Below are 12,657 nucleotides of genomic sequence, written 5' to 3' on the forward strand. Positions count from 1 at the left end.
CTTTCCAATTCTCTAATCCATCCTCTGAACACCTTTTCTTTAAGCACAGGTCTGATCATGTCACTCTGCTTAAGAATCTTCAGAACAAACTCCAGCCTGGCATTTAGAGCACTTAGGTGTCCGGTACCCGTGTCAATCAGGAACAAAGAAATATTAGGAAGCTTGGCCTCCCCATTCTCACCAGGTGATAGAAGCCTCAAAAGCTGATAGTTCAGGCGTCTTGGAATCTGTCTTGCTCTGGAGATGGCACTGTGGATAGAGTGCTGGATCTGGAGTCAGGAAAATGAGTTCGTAATCCTCCCTCAATACTTAGTAGCTTTATGACGCTGGTCATTTAACCTCTCTAAGCCTCAGTTTCCTCATCTTTAAAACAAGGACCATAATAACACCTATCATACAAGGTTGTTGAGAGGATAAAGCAAGATAATATACTTGGTATGGACACTTTGCAAACTTTGAAGATGTATATAAATGTTACCTATTTTTATTTATTTATTTTTTTAAGTGTGGCAATTGGGGTTAAGTGACTTGCCCACAGTCACACAGCTAGGAAGTATTATGTGACTGAGGCCGGATTTGAACTCAGGTCCTCCTGACTTCAGGGCCAGTGCTCTGTCCACTGCGCCACCTAGCTGGCCCTAAAATATTATCTGCTCTGCATTTTTTTTTTTTGGTGAGGCAAGTGGGGTCAAGTGACTTGCCCAGAGCTAGTGAGTATTATGTATCTGAGGCCAAATTTGAACTTGGGTCCTCCTGACTCCAAGGCTGGTGCTCTATCTACTGTACCACCTAGCTGCCCCAACAGCAGACTTCAGACAGACGCTTTGGCAACTGTTGCCAACACAGCTATGCTGAAAGCGTTAGTCTGGGTGTTGACCTGGGTGGCTGACCTGGCCAGCATGCAGCTTAGCATCTCCTCTCCTTTTCCTACTTTTCTCCTACACCCTAATCTCATAGCAAGAAATCTCTTCAAGGGCAAAGGAAGAAGAATATAAAGTATGTACAGAGGTATATATTCAGATACCATTTTTCTATCTTGCCTGTTATTCTACTGATTTATTTCCTTCAGTCAAGACTCCTGGGTGGATGTGCAGCTACTAGGAACATGCTAAGCTGGGTAGTCAAAAGGAAGCCACTAAATATGGACAAGGAAAAAAGATTAAATTAAGGAGACTGTTAGCATTTGGTAACTGGTTCTCATTTTGTGAACACAGCCAAGCACCATTTCTGAGCCCAAACCAGAAGTTTCATTTCTTAGCCCTTATCCTCAAATCAAGCTTTGTGGACAAATGGGTCTCAGAAAATAATGCCTAGAAAGTAAATTCACAAAAGAGAAAAGATTAGAATGCCAGATTTACTGTGTTCCAGTTTAATTCAACAAACACCTGTTGAGTGCTATGTGGAGAGTTTATTTTGGAAGAGCTATAAAGTTTAAATAAGAACTTTTTCCTGATGGGAGTACAAAGTCTGAGATTAGAAATGCATATGATTCTAAATGGATTTGGGATGAATGTGGCACAGAATCATAATTTTCAGAACTAAAGGAGCCTTAGAAATCTTTTAATCCAAACTAATTTTACAGAATTGGAAAAAGAGGCTCATGGAGAGTTAGGGGTTTGCTAAAGGTCACACAAGTACATACCAGAGCCAGGAATAGTACATAGATCTCTTTAATTCCCCAAACTACATGTATCCCTAGATCAAACAGGCACTCTTCCAGATGTCCCTTAAAGGGGGTAGCTTTTTCCTTTCTGTAAATGACAGGTATTCCCTCTGCCCTGCCTCCCCCAGTCATTTCGTCTATTTTGCTACTTATCCAAGTACATTGTGCGCTAATGACCTGGCATTAAATCCCAATTGGAGGTACCCTTCTCAATAAGATGCAAACCTTTGTGATTATACAAGCTGCTTCCCTGCCTGTGATAATTGCTTTGAAATTTGCTGGGGATGAGTGAGACGGCCATCTATCTATATTAAATGACATATAAATACTCTAGACCACCATCTCGGTTCCAGGTCAGCCCTAGTCCTTATGAAGAGGTCCATCTCTGCCACTACCCTACCCTTGACTATAGGTCCAGCTTTCAACTTAACTCTTGCATCAGGTGAACCACATCTGAGACCAAGCAACTGCCTCTACATGTACTGCAGCTCCCAACTCCTCAGCAGTTTTGACTACTGAAGACCCAGAAAATAAAGTTCTCATAGTTCTTGGAAATGTCAAATAGCTCAAGGCTGGAAATGGGTATTGTTTTATCAATGGAAATGACATTAAAGAGATGCATTATTACCATGTGTGATCTTCTATCTGGAATGCACATTGATGAGGCGGGAGACAAGATGGCAGCAGCTCCGTTTATTTTTAGCAAAGCACTCACTTATATAGTAAAATAACAAGAACTCTGTCTCATGTTATAATGACGTATAACCCATGCTGTGCTCAAGGACAGTGCATGCACAGTCTGTGCACTTACCTACCACCAATCACAAATATACTGTTAATGACTCATAAGTAACTAGGGAAATTAAAGAGACATAGGACGGAGCACGAAACCAGGCAACCTTGTTCGTGGACCAGCACCCGAGAGGGGCCTCAGCCCTTCAGTGAGACCTCATGAACTGTCTGTGGCCCTCTACATCCTTACAGTTCCCTAACAATTCCCCCTTTTTGTTTTTCCTGGAGACAGAGCATATGAAGCTCAGTCCCAAAGTCCTTAATCTGATTAGCTATGCATCTGAGCAAACACAGTCCAAAACACAGCATGGCCAGCAATAGCAAACATAATGGCAATAAAGAAGATAATAAAGACATAAGCCAGTGTCCAAGGTTATCAAAAGGGTTATCGAGTTTATCTAGCCAATCAAGTATATGTTGGGCAGTTTTATCTGGCATCAAATCTTCATCAGCCGCCTTCACAATATCATCAGCAATTTTGTATAAATCATCAATATTCAATGCAACAGTAGAATTCCCAAACAGCCCATTCAGATGTCTACGTATTCTTTGCCAATCCCATTGGGAGTTGTTATATTTAACATTGGTAAGACAAATAAATTCATACCTATAATCACATTTCAAATGTGTTCTATATTCTAAAATATCCAATTCATCACCTATTTCGATAATGGTTTCCTTCATTCCCTCAAGTATGTGGTAAAATCCCTCATCTATCCTTTTTTGTGCTTGAAAACCCTTTGATACATTGTGAGCTAATTGATTCATAAAATCAGCTTGAACCATTTCATTTCTTGCTATAGATATAGAGTAGGATAAAGATACAGAAGCAGTTATGATAGCTACAAGCAAAACAATTCCTAATACTACATATGAAATACATCTCTTCTTCCAAACAATTGCTAATTGATTTCTTTTGGTCCATTATTCCAAAAATATGATCAGAACATGACTCATACCAATCTTTGAAAACTAAACTTTACTGTAATTGACCCATTCTTTTGAGGTGTAAAATTAAATTCCTTCCCCAATCCTGCAGATGCATTCCCTTGTAAAATAACCTCAGGTTGTATCTCTCCCCATGTAACCAGTCTTAGCCATGGCAGTTTTGTCACAAAAGTCCATCTTGTTGTATTTCCTGTCTCTGCTGCTGTGTTTTGTACCACTGCCGACAATAACGACAAGAGTCACAGCTTGGTTACAAGTTTGTGTAGTGCCTTCTTCTTATTCTTTCGACTCCTTCAATTCCTGGCCGGCCTGTGTTTTCTTTTCTGCTTTCCTTGTTCCTTCTGAATGGATAATGCGGACATCCTTCGTTCTAACCCAGGGTTCTCCATCACCTGTGGAAATAAAAACAAACCCTTGCCCCTAGGTTAGCACTTGCCCTGGGCCCTGCCAGACACCATCAACATCTCTCCACATGACTTTCATATTGTGTTTAGGAAAAAGGAATCTGTTTGATTTAGTGGTTTCACTATTACTGTTGTCATTTCCTGCCAGATATTTCATTGCAGGAGAGAGGTTACCACTATCGAATTTTAAGTAATTTATAGTGTAGAGTGCAGTGTTTAATTGATGCCAAGGGGTTCCCTTAGCTCCCCCTTTTTGTTTTTGGAGCACCATCTTCAATGTACGATTGGCGCGTTCAACTATGGCCTGACCACGAGGATTATAGGGAAGGCCAGTAGTATGACTAATAGAACTCAATACAAAACTTTTTAAAACCCTGCAAAATATATGCAGGACCATTATCAGTTTTTAAGCATTGAGGTGGGCCAGCGAAAGAAAAACAATGAAGCAAATGATTTATAACATAGCGGACAGCCTCACCCGCTTGAGCAGTAGCAAAAATAAAGCCTGAATAAGTATCAATAGAAACATGAACATACTTTTGTCTTCCAAGGGGAGAATAATAAGTAACATCCATTTGCCATAAGGCGTTAGGCATAAGTCCCTTGGGGTTATGTACATCAACATGAAAAGGGGGCTGAAAAGGCACACAGGTAGCACAGCACTTAACAATTTCATGTGCTTGTGATTTTGTTATGCCATATAAAGTTATACTTGTAGATTGTAGAACAATATACCTAAAGTAAGCAAAGGGTGATACCTTTTTGTACTTTTTCAGGGGTAATTATAAATCTACAAGACTGAAAGTCTTGTTAAAACTTGGGCATTAATAAGGAGAGTTTGATAGTAGTAGGACAACTGCAAAGTTTATCATCCATATAATAAATTATTTTTGTCTGGGAATATTTCTGACTAACAAGTTTAATAGTGTTATGAACAAAATTTTGGCACATGGTAAGAAACATTCCTCCTTAAAGAATCACAATAGGGAAAATGGGAAATACTGATTTAATGAGACAACCATACCCAAATTCAAACTCAAAACAAAGTTATTTATAGTTCTAAGAGTCTTTTACCTCAAGCAGTAAGTTTCACTAATTATGGCGTAAAGCCAGATACAGTTAGTTATTTCATAGAATTACAATAAGCAATAAAGATTCACTAAGTCTCACATATATAAGAAATTTTACTTAACATCCTTTCTTCCCCACATTTAAACCTGTCTTGGTGAAAAAACCAATTATTAGAAATTATTTACATAAAGCTGCAATTTCTCAGTAAGCTAAATGAATTGTTTAGGAACTCAATAACATAAACAAATTCTTTTCTCAGAGCAGACGACCCTTGGCACACAGCTGGTAGGAGCTTTTGGCAAGCTTACAAAGTTAAGGGAATTGCTTTGTGCCCTTCCTTTTCACTCAGAAGTAATTAAGAATCCCAGGTCTTAACTTTAAAACAGTAACTTCAAATAACTTAGTTAACAATTTGGTAATTTTCCTGAGTGATACTTAAATTGTTTTAGCTCCAAGCTGTTCTTTAATCATAGGTAAAGACGGACATACCTGATTTTCTAAATGACAGTTACAAAACATCATAGAACAAGATTAACTGGACTTCATAAAATAATTTAGCTGGATTTACACAGTTATCTCACTACCTTTCAGTTTCTTTTAGTTCACATTTTAATAACATCTAAATTATTAAAAGTTGCTTGACATAACACATAGAAGTATAGCAATTTGTAATGAGACTAGATTTTCAAAACTTGAAACATGCATATTACTAATGTGAATGAACTAAATTATCTTTAGATTGTGTTTCAATACTTAAAAACTTTTCTTTTTGATCTGAAGAGGAAACTCGACCTCCTTATCTTCTCCCTCTTTCTCCCCCACCCCAACCTGGCCAGGGTTAGAATTCAAGAGAAAGGAAGAGAATATTTTTCAACATAATCTTTCAATCTTACATCCAAAGCTTTGGCCAGAGCCTTAGAATGCAAAAAAGAAAGAGAATTTTTTCTCCAAAAGTTTCCAAATCTTTTACTCTCAAATCATCTATTCCTGCTATTCATGCAAACAGATTATATTATTCTTTCTATCCATAATTTTCTTATTCCTGTATGCTTAAACTTTCTTGCCTTTTGTCAAATTACATAACCTAAATAATGAAGTACTTTTTCTCCCATTCTTTCCCCCATCCACCCGCTCCCAGGAATGCGGCTGGTATTAGGGAGGGGGAAGGAGAGAAAGTCACTAACAGCATTTCAGAATACAGTTGCAGCCCTTGGCTGCCTGGCAGTGAAAGATCAAACAAATTATAAACATTAATCACAGACCATCATTCACACAGACACAGACAAACATAAAACAAAATGACAGGGAGACTCCAAAAGTGAAAAACTTGTCAGAAATTTCCTGCACAAATGAAATAATATTATTTTTATTTTATTTTATCTCCTCTTTTCATGGTATTCTAAAACCAGGCAAAATCTTTCTTAAGGTTTTGGTTTTTATAAAAGGCAAAACAATCTGTAGTTGTATAGGGACCTCTCATCATGCAACTTGAGTCTGTCTTACAGCTCAGGGTATGGAGAGTGTGGAGGATGTTTTGAAGCTTCAGCTACTTTATTACCTACTTCATTTATAATTTCTGTTTTGGTTAACGTTTCTGCAACTTTTCCTCTTTTGGTGGTGGAACAAGAGGCTTCTACCTTAATCACTTTTGTGGCTAGAGACACCTCTTCTGATTCTTGGAGTCATATTTTAAGTATATTCTAAATTGCAAAAGTGACACTGGAAAAACGCCAGGTCCATACTTTTGAAAATAGTAATCACTTAATTGTTTGCCTACTGTTTCCCGTTGCTCTAAATCTAAGCTCCCTTGTCTGGGGAGCCATGGAGATGTTATATCAATAATATCTAGAAACTCTCTTATTTTCTTAGGAGTTACTGAGCACCGCTGTTCCTTGATCACTTGATATATTACTCTAACATTCTGTTCCTTATCTGAGAATTGACCTAGACTTTGCCTCATGATAAGACTTTATCTTACCTCTCTGTAGTCTTCTGCCACAGGATACAATTTGGAGACCTCTCACAAGGAGGCTGCCTGGCTTCCCAAAGACCTCGGTGTCCTGACCGTGGGTTGTTTTCTCTGTTTTCTGTCCTGTACTGCCCTTCACTCTTCAGGCTAAAGGGGGCCCCACGTTGGGGATCGTGGGTTGTTTTCTCAGCTTCCTCCCGCTGCCTGCCCTTCAGTCTTCAGACTACAAAGGGGGCCCCACATTGGGCACCAGTTTGTCGTGACCAGCTCACTCGGGTACAGAGCGTACCTAGGACCTAGGGTTTCCCAATCACCTGAAGAATCAAGACCAGCTTGATCTTCTATCTGGAATGCACACTGATAAGGCGGGAGACAAGATGGCAGCAGCTCCGTTTATTTTTAGCAAAGCACTCACTTATATAGTAAGATAACAAGAACTCTGTCTCATGTTACAATGACATATAACCCATGCTGTGCTCAAGGACAGTGCATGCACAGTCTGTGCACTTACCTACCACCAATCACAAATATACTGTTAATGACTCATAAGTAACTAGGGAAATTAAAGAGACATAGGATGCAGCACCGAACCAGGCAACCTTGCTCACAGACCAGCACCCAAGAGGGGCCTCAGCCCTTCAGTGAGATCTCATGAACCATCTGTGGCCCTCTACATCCTTACAGATCCCTAACACACGTGCTTTACTACTGCATCCTTAGAACCATTATGTCTTTCCATCAGACTTGCAGTTGATACCTTCACCTTTTAGAAGCACCTATTGCACACTGAGAACAGGGACTGCCCTGCTTTTCCACCTGTATCCCCAGCACTTAGCACTATGCTTTGCATATTTTAAGTCATCATTGGATTGGCAAAGTGAGATCACAAGATCTTAGAATTCATCTAGTCCAATCCCTCATTTTACAGGCTTCCAGTTCTATCTCCATTTCCAAGGTATTTGGCCTTGGGCAAGTGAACTTCTGTAGGTCTGTTTCCTCTTCTATAAAATGAGAGGATCAAATTAGAAAATCTCAAAAGGTCCTTTCAGCTCTAAACCTAACAATCTATGGGCCTCTCAAACTATAACTTACGGAGGGGAAATGATTCACAGAACCATAGTTGCTATAAATCACGATGTGTGGGCCTTCTCTGGTGACTGCCAGGAAAAGGAAGGTTGTTAAACTGCTAAGTAACTTCTGATCAGCCCTATAGATTAGAAATCATCTTGGAGAAAGGAGGTAGGGGAGGAAGTTAGTCTTTTACCAGAGTGACTCTCATTAGACCAATAAAGAGGAAGTATGACGTAGAACATTAGTCTTGGAGCCAGAAGATTTGAGTTTGAGTTCTGGCTCTGCCACTTACTAGCTGTGGGACTTGGGGCCTCTTTGCGTCTCTGTACCCATTTCCTCATTTGTAAAATTGAGGTGACGGTACCTGTACTTATCTCATAAGATTGTTGTGAGCTAATGTTCTGTGTTCCTAACAACTCAAGTGAGCCTCATAAGAACCCCAGTCAGGATCTGGACGTGTTGGAAGCAAGTGGGATCTAGGTTTTAGATACAAAGTACAAAACAAATGGAGAAGGGACTCAGTCTCTGTCCTGATGCAACATTATTTTTCATTTATACCATTTTATCTGTGCTACAGCAGATTATTAGCAAATCCATTACATTCAGAAACAGGACTAGAGAACATCAGTACTCACCCAGTCCAACCTTTCCCTAAACAAGAATCCTCTGCACAATATTCTGGACACGGTCATCCATACTTTGCTTGATGAGCTTCAGTCACAAAGACCTCATTTCCTCCCAAGGTGGCTCATTTCATTTTTGAACAGTTTGAGTACAGTGAACTGAAGACTGTCTCTCTGTAATACCCACCCACTCGACTTAGTTCTGCCCTTTAGGGTCAAGCAGAACAACTCTAAGTTCTATCAAGAAGGTTTCTTCACACACACCTCTCCCATCCATTAGTGCATGGCTCTCTCCCCTACTCTATGCCCCTCAGTGTGACACCCATCTCTCTTTCTCCCTATCCCCATCTAGGGCTGCTTTACTCAGCAAAGTAGTCTGTGCCCCTTGAATTACTTACGTCCCATCTCTTATTCAAAAATTCAAATTTCCTTAAACTTTATTTGGCATCATAATTTAGAGCTGTAAAGCATCTCAGAACCTAACCATTCTCTTCATTTTACAGATGAGAAAACTGAGGCTGAGAAAGAAATTACTTGTCCAAGGAAGGTTGTCCAAGTTCACGCAGGTGATCAGTGGCAAATTTGTATTTTAAGCTCAGGTCCTCTGACTCCAAACGCAGTTTTGGTTCCATTATATTATTCATGACTTCTGACCAGTATTATTTTTTAAACGAATGAATTCTCTGGTGTCAGGATTTAATTAAATGGGAATTTTGGTTGGGGGAGGGGAGGTTGGTAATTTAGGGGCACTGAACACTATGTGGAATAGGGAAAACCTAGATAAAGAGAATATTGAGAAACTTAAGGAAGTGTAGGGAGAGATACTAGGAAAAGAACAAGACACATATAAAGAAATGTTGTGACGCAGTGAAAAACTTCCACCTTTGTACCTCAATGCTCCAGTGTCAGTCTAACCCTTGACCTGTTCTCTTCTCCCCCTCCCCCCCCAGTAACTGATACTTATTCTTAATGTTAAGTTAGAATAGGCTATTCTAGCTCCTAACTTAAGAAAGTAATTGTTCCACATGTTCATCATCAGCTTCAAGGCATTTTTTGAGAAAGATGCACCAAGGACACATGCATACAGATGTTTTTATGATCTCTCTCCTACTGATCTTTCAGGCAAATACATTTCTGTATCATTTCCACTTCAATCTTATGTCATCTTAAAACGGCAACTATGGTTCAGTTTAAAATTCAGGTTTTGAATAAAACTTTTAAAATCCACTTACCTTGTTCTAAACATTAGACATCATTCCATATTTTGCATTTATTTTTAAAAAACCCATATTGCAATTAGCATGATCACGTGACACATCACAAATGCCAACTAATGTCTTCTCTTTTTGCCCAGGACATTCTCTAATCCTTCGTCCCTTAATTCAACTGAGACAGTGTTATGTAAAGTTTTACTGCGTAATTAAAGCAAAGAATAAAATAAAACCCAAAACAGATATTTTGTGTTAGAAAAGTGCAGTAATGTTTTCCCACTAATCCCTCTTGATCCCATCTGAGGGGCTTGACAAAGGAAGTCTTCTCCTACTTCCTTTAGCTTTCCTACTGGTTGGTATTCTTAGACCCATGGGAGAGAGAAGGTAACAGGGCAAGAGGACATTTATCTACTCTGCGAGAAAGGAGACTGTTCAGAGATCTCTATCCATTCCAGGAAATTTTTCTACCTCTGAAGGTGTCCACTGGCAAATTAATCATTCCTTCAGAAACTGTGGCTCAGTTTTGGGAATGAACACAGAAAAAGAGAAGAAGGAAAAGAGAAAAAACTGGGGAGAAGTCACGCTTTAACAGGGCACAGAAAGAGAAGCAGGAAGTGGTCAAAGGTAAATTACTTGTTGCCAAATTTTGCTAAGGCCTGTCCTTGTACTTTAGTAAAAGGGAAGGACAGTCTTCTTTCTTTCTCTTCTAATACATAGCCCCTGCTCCAGGACCCAGAGCTAAGACTAGTAGTAACAGGACTATAGTTCAGCTACACTATAAGTTAAAAGTAGACTTCAATGGAATGGCCTGGGAAACAAATCATTATAACACTGTTACTAGGAGAAAATACATTCCAAATAATAGAGGTGTAGATGGACTTTTGGAACAAAACCCATCCATAAGTCGGTTATTCTATGACTAGACACCCAAATGATCAAAACAGACAGTACTAACTACAGAAGTTCTGAGAAGTTAGAGAAAATAGTCAAGGCTGGAATAAAAAGGGAAAACTTCCAGGAGGAATTGGGACCTGAGCTCGTTTAATAAAGCTACTTGTTTGGCTGAAGTTTTCTACACAATCATTACAAGCCATTATAAACTCTAATGCTATTTGAACTCTAAAGGGAACTTTGTTCAGTGTGAATTCTGTGATGCTGGCTGATTAAAATTTAAGTTCTATTTGAAGCTTTGTTACCTTTTATTACTATATGTATATATATATATATATATATATATATATATGTATATATATATGTTTGCATGTATTTTTCCCCCCAGTGTGAATTCTCTGATGTTCTTGAACCTGTGACCTGTAACTAAAGGTTTTCCCACATCTTTTATATTCATAGGAATCTTCTATGGAACGAATGCTCAAATGTTTAGAAATGGTTTCAATCCAATTAAAAGTTTTCCCACATTTATTACATACATACGGTCTCTCTCCAGCATGAATTCTCTGATGCTGAATAAGGTCAGAGCTCTGGCTGAAGGCTTTCCCACATTCATTACATTCATATGGTTTCTGTCCAGTATGAATTCTCTCATGTAGAATAAGGTTTGAGCTATGGTTAAAGGCTTTCCCACATTCAGTACATTCATAAGGTTTCTCTCCAGTATGAACCCTCTGGTGGTCAGTAATGGATGATTTACAATTAAAAGACTTCCCACACTCTTTACATTCATAGGGCTTCTCTCCTGTATGAATTCTTTGTTGTTCATTAAAAGTATGATTTAAGATTGAAGGCTTTTCCACATCTATCACATTCGTAGGGATCCTTTCCAGTATGAACTCTGCTATGCTGGGAAAGTTGAGAGCTCTGACTGAAAGCTTTTCCACATTCATTGTATTCATAAGGTTTTTCTCATGTGGTTAGTAATGGTTGAAATTGAACTAAAGGCTTTCCCACATTCATTACATGCATATGGTTTTTCTCCAGTGTGAATTCTTTGATGCTGAATAAGGTCTGAACTCTGGCTAAAGGCTTTCCCACATTCATTACATGCAAATGGCCTTTGTCCAGTATGGCTTCTTTGATGTCGAATAAAATTTGAATTCTGGCTGAAGGCTTTTCCACATTCATTACATTCATACAGATCTTCTTTAATATGCATTTTCAGGTGCTGACTGAGTTGCGAAGTCTGACTGAAGGTTTTCCCACATTGATCACATCCATGATGTTTTCCTCCATCATGAATTATGCGGTGTCTAACCAGAAATGAATTATATTTGAAGCTCTTGCCACCTATATCACATTTGTGGTGTTTCCTTCCTATGAGATCTTTCTGATATGTAACAAGATCTGAGCTCAGACTGAAATTTCTTTCCCATTTATTATACTCCTGGGCTTGCTTTCCAATTTGGATTTTCTTGAGTGAAGATCACCTGCTCAAAACATCTCTCCTGAGGATGAGAGTTCCTCAGAGTTTGTTTCTCAAAGTTTTCTTTCTGCCTTCCTAATCTGTGCTCATGTTTACAGGTTTCTCCAAACTTAAGTACTTGGGGATCATCCTTTGGTTGTCTGAATATTGCCACCAGTGATCCTACTTCTTCAGAAATTTCGTGCTTTGCAGTTACTTGTGTATTATTAGGTCCTTCCTTGGAACCTGAAACAAACAAAATATAGATAACAAGTCTTTCTTGTGATAAAAGAAAACAACTAGAACAGAATTTAATTTATCCAATTAAACTAAGGGCTCTCCTATGACTGAATCTGAGTACTCATTTTTTCACATATCCATTGCAACTACCCTACTGAACAAATGGACAGTTAGTCCTTCCCTCAGTCCCTGAAACTTTAAATACCTAGTGTCATCCTTTAGGATATGCTCTCAGTCACTGACACCAATTACGATTAATTCACCATGTCAAAATTTGACACTCCCAAGGTATCTGCATGCTCATTT

General features: G+C 38.9%; 1 protein-coding gene across 1 annotated transcript; it reads right to left on the reverse strand.

Moving 5' to 3' along the window:
• Nucleotides 1-2,357: 2,357 nt before the first annotated feature.
• Nucleotides 2,358-12,132, reverse strand: ZNF623 (zinc finger protein 623; the record flags this gene model as incomplete). Its single annotated transcript, XM_078153824.1, is given in 4 exon segments — nucleotides 2,358-3,795; nucleotides 6,857-11,479; nucleotides 11,481-11,616; nucleotides 11,618-12,132. Coding segments are annotated over 3 exon segments (1,173 nt in total), but the record flags the coding sequence as incomplete, so codon positions are not given.
• Between the last annotated feature and the right edge of the window lie 525 nt (nucleotides 12,133-12,657).

The sequence above is a fragment of the Phascolarctos cinereus genome, unplaced genomic scaffold, assembly GCF_003287225.1.
Source record: "Phascolarctos cinereus isolate Bilbo 61053 unplaced genomic scaffold, phaCin_HiC Scaffold_4;HRSCAF=312, whole genome shotgun sequence".
NCBI lineage: Eukaryota > Metazoa > Chordata > Mammalia > Diprotodontia > Phascolarctidae > Phascolarctos > Phascolarctos cinereus.